The sequence below is a fragment of the Hypanus sabinus genome, chromosome X1 (genome assembly GCF_030144855.1).
Source record: "Hypanus sabinus isolate sHypSab1 chromosome X1, sHypSab1.hap1, whole genome shotgun sequence".
Lineage (NCBI taxonomy): Eukaryota > Metazoa > Chordata > Chondrichthyes > Myliobatiformes > Dasyatidae > Hypanus > Hypanus sabinus.
The window spans coordinates 34030463-34052112 of record NC_082738.1 but is presented as its reverse complement, the minus strand read 5'-3'; the positions used below and the strand labels follow the sequence as shown (position 1 = coordinate 34052112).

The window sequence follows — 21650 nt, the reverse complement described above, 5'->3', positions numbered from 1 at the left end:
GGCATGTCCTGAGTGGTGGGGGTTTTTAGTAATAGATGCTGTCTTTTTGAGGCATTGCTTTTTAAAGATGTCCACAGTGCTGGGAAGGCTTGTGCCCATGATGGAGCTGGCAGAGTTTACAATTTTCTGCAGCTATTTTGATCCTGTGCAGTGGCCCCTCCATACCAGACAGTCATGCAACCAGTTAGAATGCTTTCCACAGTATATCTGTAGAAATTTGCAAGTGTCTTTGGTGACATGCCAAATCTCCTCAAACTCGTAATGAAGTTTAGCTGCTTGTGTGCCTTCTTTGTAATTGCATCAATATGTTGGGCCCAGGGTAGATCTTCACATACAATAACACCCAGCAACTTGAAACTGCTCACCCTTTCCACTTCTGATCCCTCAATGAGGACTGGTATTTATTCACTCAATTTTCCCTTCCTGAAGTCACCATCTGAAATTCTGCCAACAATAGTTCTGTCTCTGGCAAATTTAGAGATGGTATTTGAGCTCTATTCCTAGCCACACAGTCATGGGTGTTGAGAGAGTAGAGCACTGGGTAAGCACACATCCTGCCAGAGGTGTGCTAGTGTTGACTGTCATTGAGGAGGAGATGTTACTTCCGATCCACACTGACTGTGGTCTCCCAGTGAGGAAGGTGAAGATCCAGTTGCAGAGAGAGGTACAGAGGTCCAGGTTTTGGAGCTTGTTGGTTAGTACTGAGGGTATGACAGTGTTGAATGCTGAGCTGTAATCAATAAACAGCAGTCTGACATAGGTATTGCCATTGTCCAGGTGATCCAAGTCTGAGTGATTCCGTCTCGACCATCAATTGGAATTGTTTTCTCACCCTTAAAATAGCCTTCCATAGGTCGTATAGTTTTGGATCACCAGTCTTGAATGCCACAGATCTAGCCCTCAGCAGACTATGAATCCTCTGATTGATCCATGGCTTTTGGTGTGGGTATGTCCGGTATGTTCTCAAAGGCACACACTCATCCACACAGGTCTTGATGAAGTTGGTGAAAACTGTGTCATATTCATTCAGACTCAAAGATGAATCCCCGAACACCGTCCAGTCCGCCAACTCAAGGCAGTCCTGTAAGTGTTCCCTGGCCTCCCTTCACCATACCTTCTTAGTCCTCCCCACTGGTGCTGCAGTCCCTAGGAGTGAATCCGTCCCAATTTTTACCAATCCACCATAGAAAGTATCCAATCTGGATGCATCACTGCTTGGTACAGCAACTGCTCTACCTGTGACCGGTAGAAACTGCAGAGAGTTGTGGACACAGAAACTAGCCACCCCTCCATGGACTCTGTCATACCCATCCCGGACATTCTCTCTTCTCCAACCCTCCCATCGAGTGGAAGATACAAAAGCCTGAAAGCACACATCACCAGGCTCAGAGACAGCTTCTACCCCACTGTTATAAGACTATTAAGTAGTTCGCTATACCATCAGCTGGACTCTTGACCTCACAATCTACCTTTTATGTTCTTGCACCTTATTGGCAATCACCGCCAAGAAATCGCTTTCTTCCTCAGCCCGCAGACGCAGCCTGAAGGAGAGGCTTCCATCGTGGGCGTTTGCACCTTTTTTTTTAACGAGAGCGCTCCGGGGGAGGGGGGAGTGGAAACCACCGCCTTCCAGGAGTGATTGGTGATCTCGCCTCTCAGACTCGAGTCGTTCTGGAGATTCCGGGTCGCGGGTAATCAGAAAAAGCAGCAGGTAAAACCACTTTTGCAATAGTTTACAACTCCCCCTGCTCTCCGGTCCTTTCCAGTTGTTTCCCTCTAAATCTAAAGTTTAAGGTGCTATCTTAGAAGGGAGCGGGTGGGATTGTTAAAGTTACAGGCAAAGTCGATGGTTCATGTGACTTAATTGTGAGAATCGGCGGGTCTGAGGTCAATTGGACAGCAGCCTTTGTGTGTACCTCTGCCGGGGTGTCCCCTTGCTTTCGGCAGTGGGGTCCGCAAAACTCCCGGGGCACACGGCTTTAGGAACTGGGAGGCGGGGGGGGGGGGTGGGGGGTTGTTTTCCAGGGTTGTCTCGGCGCCTGTTGCAGTCGGGAGCCGCGCAGCATTCAGTACGAACACCGAGGGATACCTGCGATCGTGTATAAAACCGCTGGGAAGAGCACAGCTTGTAAAGAGGCAGCTCGTCCAGATGTGTGTCATTCCTTCATTACTAACCTGAACAGAAAAGCGCAGGATCGGGCCCTTCGGCCCACCATGTCCGTGCTGAACTATTAAGTAAATGTCTAATCTCTCCTTGCCTGCACAATCTCCATTTCCCTCCGTTCCCTGCACATCCACGTGTCTTTTAAAAGCCTATTCCCATCTGCCTCCACTATCACCCTGGCAGCACATTCCAGACACCCATCACTCTCAGTATTAAAAAAACTTGCCCCACACATCTCCTTTGAACTTACCCCCTCTCACTTTAAATGTATGCCCTCTAGTGTTAGATATTTCAACACTGGGGAAATAGATACCAATGTCTACTCTACCTGTGCCTCTCGTAATCTTATAAACCTCCATCAGATCTCCCCTCAGCCTCTCCGGCTCCAGGGAAAGCAACCTGGGTTTGTCCAGCCTCTCCTTCTAGCTCAAGCTCTCTAACCCAGGCAGCATCCTGGTGAGTCTCTTCTGCACCCTCTCCAAAGCCTCCACACCCTTCCTGTAATGGGGTGTCCAGAACTGTACTCAACACTCCAGATATGGCCTGACCAGAGTTTTGTGGTCTGGATCAAGTTATGAAACAACAACCTTATGGCAAGTTAGCGATTTGCTGCCTCTCTTGGGGTCAGGACTCAGACTGTGTTCCTGAAGCTGCCATTGGAGTTTCCCCTCAGATCGTCTACACTTCCAAAAAGTACCCCCACTGGCCTGGAAGCACTTGAGGGTGTCCTGCACCACAAACAGCGCCGTGATAAATGTAAGGAATTAGGGAATGGTCACAGCATAGAAAGAGGCCATTCAGCTCATTGTGACTGTGCTGGTTGTCTACCAGAGTAATTCACTGGCCCTAGTCCCGGAGCACTTTCTCTGGAGTTTTATGAACTGGGTAAAAAGTCCTTCTTCACACCACCTATAATTCTCCTTCAGTCTATTGTATACCTTTGACCCCCCCCCCCCCCCACTCGTGGGACAGTCTCACACTTTCCTCTATTCAGATCCAGAGTCTCAGAGTCATACAGCACAGAGACAGGCCCCTCGGCCCAACTCATCCATGCTGACTGTGTTGCCCTGGGGGCTAGTCCCACCTACCCTCAACTGGCAAATAGCCCTCTGAGTCTCTTCTCTCCATGTACTAATCTAGGTAGCTTTTAAACGTCCCTAATGTGACCGCCTCAAGCACTGTTTCTGGCAGCTCATTCCAAATCCGCACCACCTGCCCCTGATGTCCCTATTAAATCTCTCACTTCCGATCTCAAAGCTGTACTGTCTTGTTTTTATCACCAGACTTCCTGGGGAAAAGACTATGCGTTCACACACTCTCTATGCCCCTCATGATCCTCTATCAGGTCATTATTGATTGATTGATTGATTGCGATACAGTGCAGAATAGGCCCTCCTGACCCAACAATCCCCCGATTTAACCTGAGCCTAATCACAGGACAATTAACCTATCAACCTGTCTTTGGACTGTGGGAGGAAACCAGAGCACCTGGAGGAAACCCATGTGGCAACGGGGAGAACGTACAAATTTCTTACAGACAGCTGCAGGAATTGAACCCAGGTCACTAGTACTGTAAGCATTGTGCTAACTGCACAGTCCTCATCAATTTATATAGTTTCATCAAATCTCTCCCCAGGCTTCTCAAAAGAAGATATCCACAGTCTCTCCAATCTCTAACTGATTCCAGGGACCATTCCCATCAATCTTTTCAAGACCCTCTCTAACTCCTTCACTTTTGTCCTATAACACTCGTCCAAAGACCCACTATGTCCTCTAAATTACAAGGATGAATATAAAGCACACCTTAACTCTGTTACAGAGCTGAGCTCTGATCAGAATCAGAAACAGATTTATTATCACTGGCATAGATTATGTGAAATTTGTTGTTTTGAGGCAGCAGAACAGTGCAAAGAAGTAAAATTGCACAGATGCAAGAGGGGAGAGATTTAAAAGAGACCCAAGAGGTAACTTCTTTGCACAGAGGACAGTGAGTACCTGGAAGTGGTCAAAGTAGCTACAACTGCAATATTTAAGAAGCATTTGGATAGGTACTTGGAGGGGGTGGGCTTTCTGACTGATTGCATCTCAGCCTGGTGTGGAAGCTCCAACACACAGAATCAAAAAAAAAGCCATCTCCATCACGGGCACACCCCTTCCAATCCTCGAGAACATCTGCAAGAGGTGGTGCCTCAAAAAGGCAGCATCCATTATTAAAGACCCTCACCCACCCCCCGTGGCATGTCCTCTTCTCATTACTACCATCAGGGAGGAGGTACAGGAGCCTGAAAACACACACAACTTTTCAGGAACAGCTTCTTCCCCTCCACTATTGGATCCCTGAATGGTCCATGAACCCATGACCATGGCCTCACTAGTCCTATTTACTTTTGCGCTATTTATTTCTTTTTGTGACTTACAACAATTCTTCTGTCTTGCACTGTACTGCAGCCTCAAAACAATTAATTTCTCAAACTCAGGAGATTCTGCAGATGCTAGAAATCCAGAGGAACTCAGCAGGTCAGGTGGCATCTATGGAGAGGAGTAAAGAATCGACATTTCGGGCCGAGACCCTTCATTGGACTTCATCAGGAACAAATTTCACATGTGTCAGTGATAATAAACCTGATTCTGCTTCCGAAGTGATGCGTGATCAGGGTCAAGCTGCCTCCGCTCAGTTTGCAGACATGATTAATTTTCCAGCAGATTTCACTCACTGAATGATGACTGGGTCTACAGCGACACACAGGCCAATTGCAGAATGCCTACAGATTTCCTTGCTGGGTTGTAAAGGGATAGGTCTCCATGTAGTGATCTACCATCAAGCACTGCAGGCTAGTGATCCCCATTCAGATTCATACTTATCTAATGCGTTAACAACCAACCCAAGGATATGTTGAGGGCAGCCGACAAGTATCGCCACACATTCCAGAGTCAACATAGCATACCCACAATGTTCAGCAGAATGACATAAGCAGCAGTAACAACAGAACAAAACAAGACAACAGCAGCGAAACAAACCCCTTTCCCACTCCCTCATACACACAAACAGGACAAAGATACTCTGTCCATTCCACATTTTCATGCAAATCATACAGAGATCCGTGTGGAACACCTCCACTCAGAATAAGAGCCATCTACCAGAGCCCTCTATGGGCAAGCCAGTTTGGATCCAATCAGCGAAGTCACCAAGGATGCCAATTTTCCCAATGCCAATCCCATCCCAATATTCCGGATGAACCTACCATGCCTTGTTGAATGCCTGACTAAAATCTACCTTTTTCAATCACTTTCAGCACCACCTTGAAGAACTCAATCAGATCAGTGGGTCATACCTGGTTAGCCATGGGGAGGCATAATCTACATAGAGTGGCCATGTCAGATCAGCACTAATAGTGTACAACTTCATGGGAGGAATCCAAGATAGTTTTCTAGATGGATATGTTGTGGAGCCAATTAAAGAAATGGTTGTTTTAGATCTGGCATTGAGTTTGAAAGTGATATTGTTCAATCTGAAACTAGGGTCTTAGGTTGAAGCTCCTACAGTCTTTTATAGGAACGTAACAGGTAGGTTAATTGTCTGTTGATTAGGTTAGGGTTAATCGAGTTTGTCAGGGGTTGTTGGGGTGGTGTGGTTTGACTCTGCGCTGAATTGTTAAATAAATAATGAACGATTTTTCCCGGGATGGAAAGGTCAATGCAATAGAGGGCAGATATTTAAGGTGAGAGTGGGAAAGTACAGCGAGGATGTGCGGGGCAGGTTTTAATTATACAAAGGGTGGGGGGGGTGTCTGGAGGCTAATATCATTGGAGCGTTTGAGGGCTTCTTACACAGGGACATGAATTTATAGAGAAGGGACAGATGCGGTCAGTGTGTGGGAAAGAGGGTTTAGACTGATTAGTTCAGCACAATGTGGCAGGCTGAAGGTCCCGTCCTGTGCTGTACTAAGTTCTGTGCATCCATATCCCACTGAACGCATCTCCACATGTGGGTAACAGAGCCTCTAACAATTTCTCAAACAACCTCTACCTTGACAGAAGCTCCTCGCTCAGGTTTAAAAATGCAGTCCGAGCTGAGATGTTTTTGGTGCACGTGGTGAGAAAGGACTGCAGTGCCAACATGCTCTTTATCTTTCTGGGGAGTTTACAACACTTTTGACAAAGCACTTTGTTCAGAGTTGACCTGATGAAATTGCTTCCCTGCCGTAAACAATAGTCTTTTCATAACACCAAAGGCTGTTCCCAATTACTGGCTACAAACATCAAAGGTCGGTTATTGCAAGCAATCTCCTTACAGCTCTTAAAATGGCGATTGCACCTCGTTTGCGTTGTACATTTTGTTGCAAGGATGGCACAGTTGGTATATTGATGCAAATGAGAAAATGGCAAAGCTGCAAATCCTCAGCGCAAACCGCCCCACCGCATTGTGCAAAGAATCAAAAGCACTCAACTTCATAGAATCATACGGCACAGAAACAGGCCTTGATGCCCATCATATCCATGCTGCCCCTTTTTGTCCATCTCCACCAATCCCAGTTGCCCCCATTAGGCCTGTATCCTTCTACACCTTGCCTATTTAAGTGTCTGTCTAAATGCGCCTCAAACACAGAAAGTGCATCTGATTTTAGCGAGACAGACTGGCTGGTTGAGTGGTATTGCAACAATGACCTCACACACTGCGTCAGCAAGACCAAGGAATTGTTTGTGGACTTCTGGAAGGGGAATTCGGGAAAACACACACCAGACCTCATTGAGGGATCAATGGCGGGAAGCTTGAGAAGCTTCAAGTTCTGGGATGTCAGCATCTCAGAGGATCAATCCTGAGCCCAATACTTTGATGCAATCGTAAAAAAGGCACACCAGCGGCTCTGCTTCGTTAGAAGTGTGGAGAGATTTGGAATGTCACCAGAGACTCTTGCAGATTTCTACAGATGTACATTCTGACTGGGTGCATCCCCACTTCACTCCATCACAGGCACAAACCTCCCCACCATCCAGAATATCTTCAAGAGGTCATGCCCCAAAGCAGTATCCATCACTAAGGACCCTCACCTCCTGCGTCATGCCCTCTTCTCATTACTACCATCAGGGAGGAGGTACAGGAGACTGAAGACCCACGCTTAGTGTTTTAAGAACTACTTCTTCCCCTCCACTATCAGGTTTCTGAACAGTCCATGAACCCATACAGTATAGGACAGGACAACTGATGGAAGAATATAAGGAAACAGACATTGATTGTCAGAACCTTTTTCCCAGGGTAAGGCTATCAAAAACAAGAGGCTGTAGGTTCAAGGTGAGAGGGGTCCCTGAGGGGGTAAGTTTTCCACCCAGAGTGTGTGATAATCTCTCAGAATGAGAATCAGGTTTATTATCACTGACATACAGTATGCTGTGACATTTGTTGTTTTGTGGTAGCAGTCATACGGCACAGAAACAGGCCTTACTGCCCATCATTATCCATGCTGCCCCTTTTTGTCCATCTCCATCAACCCCAATTGCCCCCATTAGGCCTGTATCTGGTTGTGTGCTCTACGAGTCTGTGACTCAGACCCACTGAGGATAAGGGAACATATCCAAGTCAGGACAGTGTGCTAATCCTTGGGTATGAAGGAAAGGAAGAGATCAGGAGGGGCCGACTTGAGGCAAAATGTCACTGTGATCCTACTGAATAGGGGAGTGAGCTCAAGAGACTAAATGACTGATCCTGCTTGTAAATTCCCCACATTCATTCAATCAGCTCCCTCAAAACAATCCTTGACTTTTCCTGTCATACAACTGTTAGTGGCAAGAGCAGAAAAATAGGAGGGGTGGGGGGGGGGGGGTCAGGCATAACCCTTCATACCCAAGGATGAACACACTGTCCTGACTTGGATATGTTCCCTAATCCTCAGTGGGTCTGAGTCATAGGCTCATAGAGCACACAACCAGGCCCTTTGGCCCTCTAATCTATGTCAAACTGGTAATCTGCCTAATCCCTCTACCTGCACCTGTGACCTCCATACCTCTCTCCATACCTGTCCAAACTTCTCTTAAATGTTGCAGTTGAACCCACATCTACCACATTTGCTGGCAGCTTGTTCCACACCCACACCACCCTCTGAGTGAAGGAGTTCCCCTTCGTATTCCTTTTAAATATTTCACCTTTCACCCTACACCTATATCCTGCAGTTCTAGTCCCACCCAACCTAAAGAGAAAAAGCTTGCATACATTCACCCTATCTCTTGGTCTCATACAGTTATTTTGTATAGCTGTATAAGATCTCATCTCTTTCTCCTGTGCTCCAGGGAATACAGTCCTAACCTAGTCCACCTTTCCCACTAAGTCAAGTCCTCAAGTCCTGGTAACATCCCTATAAAATTCCTCTGGACTCTTTCAATTTTATTGATATATTTCCTATAGGCAGGTGTCCAGGACTGAATACAATACTCTAAATCTGGCCTCATCAACATCCTGGGCAACTTCAACATAACAACCCAATACTGCCCCCCTCCCTTCCCCACTGAACATTATATTGGGATACATTTCCATGGAGTCTTCAAAAACTAACACCATTGTTAACTTAAAGTGGGATCGCAGTCGAACAAGGTGGTGAAGAAGGCTTTAGACACGCTGGTCTTCATCAGACAGGGTACCAAATAAAGAAACTGGGTGGTTATGTTGCAGTTGTATAAGATGTTTGTGAGGCTGTTTGTGATGTATTGTGTGTAATTTTGGTCATCCTGTTATAGGAAAAATATTAAACTGGAAAGATTTCAGAAAAGATTGTGGTCAGGACTCAAGAGGGTGAGTTATATGAGGAAGTCAGAAAGGCTGGGCATTTTACTTCTTGGTGCATAGGACACTGAATGTGATCTCAAAGAGGTGTATAAAATCATAAGGGGCATAGATTAGGTGACCAATCTTTCAAATGAAGAAAAAGGGAATTCTCCCCTGTGTCCTGCAGTCAGTATTTATTTATTAAGAGGCCATTATCAGCTTATCTCTTTCAGGAGCTTGTTATGTGCACAGTAACTGTTGTGTTTCCCAGTTCTTCTGCAGGGGTTAGTATTATATTTACATTGTGTGTTAATAATTTGGATGACAGAATTTAGGGTTTTGTTGCAAAGTTTGCAGATGATATGAAGATAGGTGGAGGGCAGGTAGTTATGAGGAGGCTGCAGAAGAACTTAGATAGTTTAAGAGAATGGGCAAAGATGTGGTTTCACTAAAGGTTAACTTGCAGGTTGAGTCAGTGAGGAAGGCAAATGCAATGTTAGCATTCATTTTGAGGGGACTAGAATATAAAAGCAAGGATGTAATGTTGAGGCTTTATAAAGGCACTGGTGAGGTCTCACTTAGAGTATTGAGAGCAGTTTTGGGCCCCTTATCTAAGAAAGGATGTGATGACATTGAAGAGGGTTCAAAGGAGGGGCATGATTCCAGGAATGAAAGGGTTAACATATGAGGACTGATAATGTCTCTGAGCCTATACTCCCTGGAATGAGAGGAATGAGGGGAGATGTCATTGAAACATATCAAATATTGAAATGCCTAAATAGAGTGGATGTGGAGAGGATGTTTCCTGTGGTGTGGGTGAGTCTAGAACCAGAGGGCACAGCCTCAGAATAGAGGGACATCCATTTAGAACAGAGATGAGGAGGAATTTCTTTACCCAGAGGGTGGTGAGTTGGTGGAATTCGTTGCCACAGGAGGCCAGGTCACTGGGTATATTTAAGGCAGAGGTTGATAGATTCTTCATTAATCAGGACATGAAGGAACACAGGGAGAAGGCAGGGTATTGGGGCTGAGAGAGAAAATGGATCAGCCATGATGAAATGGTGGAGTGACTTGATGGACTGAATGGCCTAATTCTGCTCCTATGTCTTGTGGTCTTATGTCTCCTTGTAACAGCAACTGTGAGAGCACTGTAGGGCTATGAATGGAATGGCATTAGCAAGGGTATTGAAACAAAGGAACCTCATAGTTCATTGAAAGTGCATCACGGGTAGACGGGGTGGTGAAAAAGTGAGGGCATTAAGTGTAGGAGTTGGGACAAGACATTTGGGACATATAAGGGACTCTTAGATAGGCACATGGATGTAAGCAAAATGAAGGGTTATGGGCTGTGTGGAAGGAAAAGGTTAAATTGATCGTAGAGTAGTTTAAATATTCAGGACAATATTGTGAGCAGAAGAGCCTGTACTGTGCAGCCACACTCTGTATTCTGTGGTATTGATGCAGCTCGCCAAGTGAGGCCACACTTAGAGTACTGTGAGGAGTTTTGGTCCTACAATTCAGGAAATTCGTGGCTAAACGGAAAAGAGTCCAGAAAAGATTTACGAGGATGTTGTCAGGACTAGAGGGTCTGAGGGGCAGAAGGTGGTGAGTCTATGAAACGAGGTGCCAGAGGGAGTGGTTGAGGCAGGTACAATGGTGTCATTTAAGAAACACTTGGAGAGGTACACAGAGGGATACAGGCTGAACACAGGGACTAGCTGGGTGGGCATGGGCTAGTTGGGCTGAAAGGCCTGTATCCATGCTGCATTACTCTGTGACTCTAATAGGACAAAGTTTTTTTTCTACTTTTCTTAAGGTGGTTTATTCAATGTTACAGTACTTTGTGATGCACGCTATTCACAATTTCAAACTGTGACACTCACCATGATCCAGAACGCACTCAAGTCCCTGAGGTGCCCAATGGTCCTAGAAATCCCCCACCATAGCTGTGGACACAGTGTACTCCTTCTCCAGGAACAAACGAGCACAGACATAACCCCAGAAGAGGGGCAGGCAGTTCATTTGGGCAGAAGCTTCGCCTGGACAAATGGCCTCGGGACAAAGTGGTGAGAGGTGCCGGAGAAACACGAGCTTTTCTTTCCCTTTTTGCTTTCCTTAGGTGACGGTGGAAGGATGAGGTGTGGGGTCCTGACTGCATTTCTTACTGGGTTACTGGCTGTTTGGGCAGGCTACGGGTCGTACTGTCAAGCACAGACGGAATCTGGCCACAAGCAGGGGGAGATGCTGGAAGTGGAATTCAACGCCAGTCAGCACAGTCCGCCAAGCAAGGAATGGACCGCGATCCACAGTGCCGTGACAGAGCAGCAGTACTACCTGATGCAGCTCTTCAGGCTCTACGGGGAGAATGGGAGACTGTCGTTCGAGGGCCTTCGCAAGCTGCTCACCAACCTGGGCCTGGGCGAGGTGCAGGTGGTGGAGATCCAGCATGAAGACCTTGGCCACAACCATGTCTCGCACCTGGATGTGCTGGAGCTGCAAGAGAACAAGCACGTGCACAGCCACACCACTCTGGAACATCTCCCCATGCCGGCCAGTGGGAGCCAGGGCCACAGCCTGTTGGGCCGCCTCCCAGACATCTCTGCGGGTGCCTCAGCCAAGACCTCCACATTGGGGTGAGTAAAACAAGCCTTTTGACATGCAGCATTATAGGAATAATGCCATCAGATCTCTGAACAGTCCACAGACACAACCTAACTATTCCTCTTTCGCACTGTTTATAAATTTACTCTTGGAACAGAATAATTTTTATCACTCTTGCCGCAAAGCAACAATTATTATTGATAATAAACCTGATTCTGACACTTTCTCTGTAACTGTTACACTTTATTCTACATTCTATTATTGCTTTACCTTGTTTTAAGTCGATACACTGTGTAACGATTTGATCTGTGTGAACAGTGTGGAAGACAAGCTTTTCACTGTATCCCAGTACATGTGATTGCTATAATTTTTCAAAAGCAAGGACCAATTGGAGGCTGGTGGGTGCAATGATGTTGTTGGCTTGCTGCTGCTGCCGATTTCACTGCTTCCAAGTGAATAAGTTCAAAGAGATTTTCCTTTCCAATTTGCTGGTGGGATCTCACTCGAGGAGATGGAGTTTTTATAAAGCCTTATAAATCTCTGGTCAGGCCTCATCTGGGGTATTGCATTCAGTTCTGGTCACCACATTACAGGAAGGGTGTGGGGACTTTAGAGAGGGTGCAAGAGGAGGTTTACCAGGATACTGCCTGGCTTGAACGACACGTGCTGTGGACAAACTTGGGTTCTTTTTTCTGAGACTGAGATGGGACCTGAGAGAAGTTTATAAAATTATTTTGAGGCATAGACAGAGTAGGCAGCCGGTATCTTTCTCCCCCAGGGTGGAAATGTCTAATATCTGGGGGCATTCATTTAAGGTGAGAGAGGAAAGTTTAAAAGAGATACGTAGGGCAAGTTTTTTTAAACAGAGGGTGATGAGTGCCTAGAATGTGCTTCCGGGGGGGGGGGGGGGGGTTTAAGAGACTGTTCCTGTGCCACTCAGTTCTACGTTCTGTGTCCCACCCATTGTTCAGATCCAACTTACAAAGTGCCAAAGTGGAACATGGATTTGATGTGGCAGCACTCTCGTCTATAAAGGAGTTTAAAACCACCTCTGGAGGCAAGTAAACTCCTTCTTGGGAGCCCCAGAGAGCAGAAGTGAGGGAACTCTGTGGCACTGGAGGGAGCGTGCAAAGTCAAAGTTCTTGTGTCATCCTAAACCAAGGCTCTATCTTGTCTCCTAGGTTGTTATAAAGCATCCAGTGGCACGGTGCTGAAGAGGAGGTGGTTGTGGGTTGGAGGGCAGTGCAGTTATCCTTAGTGGCCTAGGGCAAACATTTATCTGTCAATCAACAAAACTTCCAACTGATTAGACACAAAGGAGCCAGAGGAACTCAGCAGGTCAGGCAGCATTTGTGGACGGAAATGAACAGGCAATGCTTTGGACCAAGACCCTTCATTACGACTGGAAAGAGAAGGGGAAGGGGTGGAGCAAAGTGATAGGTGGATCCAAGTGAGGAGGCCAGGTGATAGGGAGATGAGAGAGTGGTGCTGTGTATTTAATATTTCAGTAATATTTGAGTAACCTTGTAAATATATTGTTTGATTAAGCATTCTTTGTTCTTTGGCAAGTCTCACCTGCCAAGCAGAGCTATCTCCCCCAGGAGTAAGAAATCCTCCACAGTGATTAAATCTTTGTCTGAATGTAGCAATTTAACATTTACTATGCTGTGGATGTCTGTATAATTGTTGTTTTATATAGTATACAGTGTATGTATATTGTTTAGTTTGAGTTTATAGCTAAGCACAGAGTGTTGTGTATTTAATATTTCAGTAATATTTGAGTAATGTAAATAGATTGTTTGATTAAGCATTATTTGTTGTTAATAGCTCATTATGGTTATATGTAAAATTACATACATTGCATATGTCATGATGTTACCACGTGTAAAGTACGCATCTCGCTTAAAGTAAAAGATGAAGTAGACACGTTTCTCTCTTGGCTCGTTTTCATTTCAATTAATTTAATGTTTTGGGGTTACAAGTGGGAGAGTGGGAATGATATAAGAAGCTGGGAGGTGAAAGGTGGATCCTGGTGAGAGTAGTGGTTGGTAGGCAGATCAGGGAGGGAAGGTTGTGAGAAGCAGAGAGATGATGTGTAAATCCAGATGAGAGGGGCAGTAGGCTGCTCAGGGAGAGGGAGTGTGGGATTGATGTCAGAAGTTGTGAGGTGACAGGTGGAAATGACAAAGGGCTGAAGAAGATGGAATCTGATAGGGGACAGTGGACTATGGAATTTAGAGGAGGGAAGTAGGGATGGGAAACAGTGGGAGGAGTGTGGGAGTGATGGGCAGATGCAGCAGTTTGGGGAAGGAGAAAGACCTGGGGTTATTGGGGCAAGTTTTCCCAGCATTCTATATCGGCTATCTCCCCCTCTTTCTTTCCAGTCCAGATAAAGGATCTCAACCCAAAACATCAACTGTCCATGTTTCAGGCTACATGAAAGTGGGGGGGTTATGAAGTAGGAGATGGCATTGCAAATATGTTTTGGGCATATTCCCTCCCCACCATGGGTAGTGTCTAATGGAGGTGCTGCCTCAAGAAGGCAACGTCCATCATCAGAGATCCCCACCATCCGGGCCATCCCATCTTCTCACAGCTCCCATCGGGCAGGAGGTACAGAAGCCTGAAGTCCCACACCACCAGGTTCAGGAACAGCTACTTCCCTTCAAACATTCAGTTCCTGAACCAACCGGCACAACCCTGATCACCACCTCAGTACAGCAACATTACAACCACTCTAGTCATTTTGCACTAAAATGGGATTTCATGTTTTTTTTTGTTTTAATCATGTTCTTTCTTGTAAAAATTGCTTATAATTTATGCTTAGTTTCTACTTGTGAATGTTGTGTGCCTGTGCATACGTGTACTTTGCATGTAATAGACTTTGAATATCGATCAGGAAGTATGTTACTACAGGAATGGGTCAATGGTCTTTCAATGAGGCTGTATAGGTAGAGCTTAGAAACAAAGCAAAGGCAATGTATTTGCTGGGGATCTACTATGAGTCTAATGATAACTGGAGATGCAGGAGCAGAGGTGTACATAAATAACAGAGTGGTATGGTTATAATATTTTGGAATTGCAACTTCCCCAGCTGGGGTCACATCAGTGTTAAAGTCACTCAACGTCAGCAAAACCAAAGAGCTGTTTATCAACTACAGGAGAAAGAAGCCAGAGGTCCATGAGCCAGTCCTCATTAGGGGATTGGAGGTGAGAAGGTCAGTAACTTTAAATTCCTTAGTGTTACCAGTGTTACCACCATTGAGTACATCAAGGAGTGGTGCCACAGAAAAGCAGCATCCATCATCAAGGACCCTCACCATCCAGGCCATGCTCTCTTCTTGCTACTACCATCGGGCAGGAGAAGGTACAGGAGCCTTAGGTCCCACACCACCAGGTTCAGGAACAGTTGCTACCCTTCAACCATCAGGCTCCTGAACCAGCGTGGATAACTGCACCTGCACAACTCTGACCTGATTCCATAGCCTGCGGACTCACTTTCAAAGACTCCACAACTCATGTTCTCAGTATTATTAATTTAATTATTTTCACAATTTGTCATCTTTTGCATGTTGGTTGTTTGTATTTGTGTATAGTTTTTTATAAATACTATTATATTTCTTAATTTTCCTATGAATGCCTGCAAGAAAATGAATCTCAAGGTAGTATATGGTAACATAAGTATTTTGATAACAAATTACTTTGACTTTGACTTGAAGGGTGGGACTTATAAAGCAAACAATGAGCTACTGCAGGGACTCAACAGGCCATGCAGCATCCATGGAGGGAAAGGGGAAGTTCCACAGAGATCAATGCTGGGACCTTCCCTGTTTGTTGTGCACAGTACATTGATCTTCTGAGGAGGCTGAAGAGAGCTGGACTATGCACATAAGTACTCCAGACCTTCTCCAGATGTGCAGTGGAGAGCATCCTAACAAGCTGTATCACTGCATGGTATGGAAACAGTAGTGCAGCCGACAGGAGGGCTCTACAATGGGTAGTGAAACCCCCCCAATGTATCACCGGCACCACCCTACCTGCCATCAAGGACATGTATACAGAAAGGTGCCGGGAAAAAGTCAGCGATATCATGAAGGATCCACCCACCTTGCTCATGAACTGTCTGTCCCACTCCGATCAGGGAGGAGGGTGCGTCACATCCACGCTGGGACCACCAGACTCAAAAACTGTTATCTCCCCCAAGCTGTCAGGCTGATCAACACCTCCACCCAGTAACCTCACCACCACTACATACACATCAGCTAGCATTACTTTATATACATGTATAGAACAGTTGCTTGTACATAGTACTTTTAGGATTGCTTTTATATTTATAGTTACTGTGTTTTGTTTTTTTTTATTGTGCAATTTCTGCTTATTGTGTTTGCTTTCTGCTGCCAACAGGAAATTAGAGGCTATATTGATAGTGATCAGGTTAGCCTGAAGTTACTAGACAATATTGATGAGTTGGTAAAATGGGAAGATGGACTTCAGAACTGAGAACAGTACAGTACAGCACATGAATTTGACCTTTGGCACACAATGTTGTGCCAAACTAATTAAACCAAAATGACTACTAATTGATCTAATCCCTCACCCCCACACATTAATCATCTCCCTCCCTTTTCTGCATATTCATGTGTTTACCTAGGAGTCCCTTAGACACTCCTATGCTATCCGCCTCCACCACCATCCCTGGCTGTGCATTCCAGGCACCCACCACTCTCTGTGTAAAAAAAACAAAAAACTTGACCCCCACATCTCCTTTGAACATTCACCTTCTCACCTTAAACACACGCCCTCTAGTACTTCACATTTCAACCCTGGTCAGTAGATAAAGGCTGTCTACTCTATACCTCGCGTATGCCTACTCTCAGCCTCTGCCACTCTAGAGGAAACATTCCCAGTTTGTCTAACATCTCCTTATCACTCACACCCTCTAATCCAGGCAGCATCCTGGTAAACTTCTTCTGCACCCTCTCCAAAGCCCCCACACCCTTCCTGTAATGAAGCAACCAGATTTGGATTTGATACTCTAAGTGTGACCTAAACAGAGTTTTATAAAGTTGCAACATAACCGCCTGGCTCTCGAACTCAGTGCCTTGACTAATGAAGGTAAGCATGCCACACACCTTCTTTTGCACCCTATCAACCTGTTCAGCCACTCTCATAGAGCCATGAACCTGGACTCCAAGATCCCTCTGTTCATCAATGCTGTTTAGGGTCTACTGTTAAGTGTGTGTTTTACCTTTACATTTGACCTTCTGAAGTTAAACACCTCACACTCAACCAGATTAAACTCAACTCACACTTGCAACTAATCTATATCTTGCTGTATCCTTTGGCAATTTTCACTATACACAATGCCACCAATCTTTGTGGCATCTGCAAACTTATCCCCCCCACCCTACTGTTCATCTAATTTAATCCTGATAAAGTTTATAGTTTATGAGATTCAAGTTCATAGCTCCTTGAAGTGGCTACACGGGTCAACAAGGTGGTTAAGAAGGCTTACGGAATACTTGCTTTTATTAGTCGAGGCACTGAGTTCAAAAGTCAGGAGGTTATGTTGCAACTTTATAAAACTCTGGTTAGGACATATCTGGAGTATTGCATAAAGTTCTGGTCGCCCCACGATAGGAAGGACATTGCAGCTGGGGAGAGGGTGCAGTACAGATTCTTCAGGGTGTTGCCTAGAATGGATTGTTTCAGTTATGAGGAGAGACTGGATAAGCTTGGTTTGTGTTCCTCGAAGCAGAAGAGGCTGAGGGGGAACCTGATGGATGAACACAAGATTTTGAGAGATATTGTTAGTATAGGTAATATTTTGCCCATAACATAGGTGTCCAAAACCAGAGAGCACATTTAAGGTGAGGCTGGATGACATTAAATTTGTTGTTTTTGCAGCAGCAGTACAGTGCAAAGACAATTGCTATAAATTACAAAATAAATAAATAGTGCAAAAAAATAGGAATGATGAGCTAGTGTTCACGTGTTCATGGACTGTTCAGAAATCTGATGGTGGAGGGGAAGAAGCTGTTCCTAGATCATTGAGTATGGGTCTTCAGGCTCCTGTACCTATTCTGTGATGGTAGTCCTGCAAAGAGGATGGTGAGGGTACTTCACCATTGATGCTGCCTTCTTGAGGCACCGCGTCTTGAGGATGTCCTCGATGTTGGGGAGGTTTGTGCCTGTGATGGAGCTGGCTGAGTCTACAACACTCTGCAGTCTCTTGTGATGGGAGCCTACATCTGTAGAAATTTGCAAGAGTCTTTGGTAATGGACCAAATCTCCTCAAACTCATCATGAAGTAGAGCCGTTGGTGTGCATCAATCTGTTAGGCCCACATTTGGGTTTCCTCCCACATCCAAAAGGCGTGTGGGTTGGTGCGTATTTGGTTTCTGTAAAATGCAGATTTGTGGTAGAATTTGTGATGGGTTGCTGGGAGTGTGGGGAGAACAAAAAGGGATTAATGTGAGATTAGTCTCAGTTTCAGATTAGTTTATTGGCCTACACACCAGGTTGCAATGAAATTCCCTGATCACATGCAGCTCCCAGAGAAAACAACATGATCGTAGTAATAAAATAAAAACAATAAATACTGCACCAAGCACAAATGGTGCAAAGATTATAGTGCAGTCGGAAGTTGTGCAAGAAGAGTTGCTGAAGTGACAATAGTTCTCCAAGGGGCACATGGGCATGAACATAACCCCAGAGGAAGGGCAGCCAATGGGCTTGAGCAGAACCCTTGACTGCCATTGACAGCTGTGCATGTCCCACTGGCAGGGAGTGGGTGGTGATCTTATTGTAGCAACCACAGCTGGAAACAGCTGCTGTTTCTTCCACAGGGCCAGGGGATATCCTTAGCAGCTGTAACAGCAGCTTTGCTACCCCAGTTTTAAGTCAGCTGGGAGATTTGATGGAACCTGTGATGCACAGGAATGCAAGAAGCTGCAGAGAGTTGTGGACTCTGCCCAATACATCATAGACACATCCCTCCCCACCATGGGTAGTGTCTACAGGAGGTGCTGCCTCAAGAAGGCAACGCCCATCATCAGAGATCCCCACCATCTGGGCCATCCCATCTTCTCACAGCTCCCATCGGGCAGGAGGTACAGGAGCCTGAAGTCCCACATCACCAGGTTCAGGAACAGCTACTTCCCTTCAACCATTCGGTTCCTGAACCGACCGGCACAACCCTGATCACCACATCAACACCAAACACCATTTTGATCACTTTGCACTAGATTGGACTTTGATTTGTTTTGTTCTAATTGTGTTCTTTCTTGTAAAAAATTGTGAACAATTTATGTTTAATTTATGTTTTTCATGAACTCTGTTTATCTGATGCTCTGTGCCTATGGTGCTGTTCTAAGTAAGTTTTTCATTGGGCATGTACATATATGGACCTGTGCACATTACAATAAAGTCAACCAAATTTGACCTTGAGCCAAAGTTTTCCACCCAGCACTGGGGAGTACACAAACCTCTTCGAATTCTCTGGACAGAACGCATATGGCTGACTTGGCTTTGTTTTCCCTTTGACCTCTACGCTGCAGGTCAGCGGACAGAACGCAGAACAAGGGCTTGCTTCCTGCTCCAGGTAGACACCATGCACTGCGAAACCCATGGGAAGGCAGGCACAGAGGGGAGAGACTGGAGCGGCGCAGAGGGAAAGTATCAAGGAGCCTGGCAGATGTGACAGGGCCCCCCTCCTCATCTGTCAAGGACAGCATCTTTAATCACTCAAAGTACAACCACCTACATGGAAATGTGAGTCTCAAGATGCTCAATATTCAATGTTTAACATCTGAATTCCTACAGGTATTGTCAATGTCACAGAGAGTAACGGAGCAATACAGTACAGATACAGGCTCTTCGGTCCAACCAGTCCATACTGACCATGCAGCTGGTCTCAATTTCCTGCATTGGGCTCATATCCCTCCATCTACTATTTTAAATGCTTCTCAAATGATGGTATTATACTTCCTTTAGCCACTTACTCTGGCAGCTTGTTCCATATACTCACCACACTCTGAGTAGGGGAAAAAAATTTCTCCTCAGGTTCCCTTTAAATCTTTTGCCTCTCACCCTAAACCTATTACCTCTGATTTTGGTCTCCACTGCCTTATTCATAATTTTAACCATTTCTACAAGGTTTCCCCCTCATTCTCCTACATTCCAAGGAAACTATGTTATCTAGCCTGGCCAACCTCTCCCTATAACTCAGATCCTCTAGTCCTGGCAACATCCTCATCGATCTTCTCTGCACTTTTTCCAGTTTAACCATGTTGTTCCTATAACAGGATGACCAAAACTGCACATTACTGTCCAAATGGATGTTTTTAATAGTGAGAGAGTCTAGGAAGAGAGAGCAGAACCTCAGAATGAAGGAATGTCCCTTTAGAACTGTGAGGAGGAAGAATTTATTCAGCCAGAGGGTGGTGAACCCATGGAATTCTTTGGCATGGAGGGTTGTGGACAGCAAATTATTTAAGGCAGAGCTTAATATGTTTTTGATTCCCCCCACCTCTTGGTCTCTTGTAATCTTTGTAAGACGCTAAAACCCTCTATGACCTGTGAGTTCCTGTCTCTTGGTTATCCCCATTTTTTTTTTGTAACAGAACACAGAGACGCACAGATTAGATATTTCAACCTGGGGACAAAGATTCCAGTTATCTTCTCTTATCTATGCCTCCCATAATCTTATAAACTTCTACCAGATCTCCCCAGAGAAAATGATTCAGTTTGTCCAACCTCTCCTTTATTTCAGGCAGTATCCTGGTGAACCTCTTCTGCTCCTTCTCCAAAGCCTTAAAACCCTTCCTGTGATTCCTATATTGTCCCTGTGTCTTCAGTTGTTTAGGCTCTGCATTCTGGAATTCCCTTTATTGACCAATTGTTTGGTCACCTGCCCCACAATTTCTGTCAGAAGCCCAACTTCAGTTGTTTTCTTAACTAACTTGTTAAACATCATACACCTACTGTAGGGATAAATGTTAGAAACTATCATTAATGCAGGATATTTAGGGAAGATAAAGGCAATGAGGCTGAGTCAACATGGGCAATGTGAATGGGAATTCATGTTTGACCAATTTCTTCTATGAAGAAGTATCACATGCTGTCGATAATGACTTGGAGATGGTGGATGTACTTAGATGTCCATTAGCAATACAAAAGGTGCTGGAGAAACTCAGTGGGTCAGGCAGCAGCTGCAGAGTGAAATGGACAGTCAATGTTTCAGGTCAGAACCCTTCATCTGATTCTGAGCCCAAGCTTGTTGGCAACGGGACACTGTGCAAATGAAATGCTGTGGGTTGAATTCTGATGGGCAATATTTATTTTGATGTGGTAGTGTTTGAATGTGAGCCAGCTCCTGGTCAACTTTGGGATGAGCACCATTCATGAAATCACTCCAAAGCAGTTCTCTTACATCTGCCCAGCCCTGCTCTACCAGATCGAGAGTCGAGTCTGCATCCACCATCACGATTCGCTGGAGATTCAGCAGGATGGCAAGCTCTCTAAATCAGGTGAGCATGTGCCACATCTGTGTTCCCATTCTAGACCCTTTCCTCCTTGTGTTCTATTTCCCTCCCCGCATACTTCTGGATCTCGCGTGACCAGCTCCCCTTAAATGTGTAATTGATTCCTCAGGTGTAGTTGAGCTTAGAAATCTCACATACCCCTGAGCAGGAGAAAAGACCTGGATTTGTGTACCCACTTGTGTTCACATTTTACCAGACACTGTCGTGTAATCCTGCCCTCAAATGAACTTTTGAGGGCTCAGAGAAAACAAACTGGTGTGAAGCACAAACCCAGGACCACACCAGGAGATTAAACCAGTGTCGTCTTCAACAAATGTTCCCAAAAATACTTAGTGTCCACACCTTTACATACTGTTGTTATGCATTTCCCATTCAAGTACTTTAGTAAATTAGTTTATCATTGTCACAATTGTAGAGGTACAGTGAAAAACTTGTCTTCCATACAGATCATTTCACCACATAACAGAGTAGAGAATGAAGAGTTACAGTTAGAGAGAAAGGACAGTACAGGGAGGCTGTCCCTAAGCGAGGCTCAGTTTGTGTGTGTGCAGGACCCATGCCCCTCTTACTCCGGTACAAGCATAAC

General features: G+C 45.3%; 1 protein-coding gene across 2 annotated transcripts in view; it reads left to right on the top strand.

Annotated features, from left to right (window-relative positions):
* The first annotated feature begins 328 nt into the window (after positions 1-328).
* Positions 329-21650, top strand: part of slc39a5 (solute carrier family 39 member 5) — a 52104-nt gene continuing 30782 nt past the window's right edge. For both annotated transcript variants that reach the window (XM_059956305.1, XM_059956304.1), the window contains exons 1-4: positions 329-1711; positions 11038-11551; positions 19079-19292; positions 20875-21049. In XM_059956305.1, the coding sequence (XP_059812288.1) occupies positions 11052-11551; positions 19079-19292; positions 20875-21049 (889 nt within the window). In that variant the 5' untranslated portion in view covers positions 329-1711; positions 11038-11051. The remainder of the gene's footprint in view (positions 1712-11037; positions 11552-19078; positions 19293-20874; positions 21050-21650) is intronic.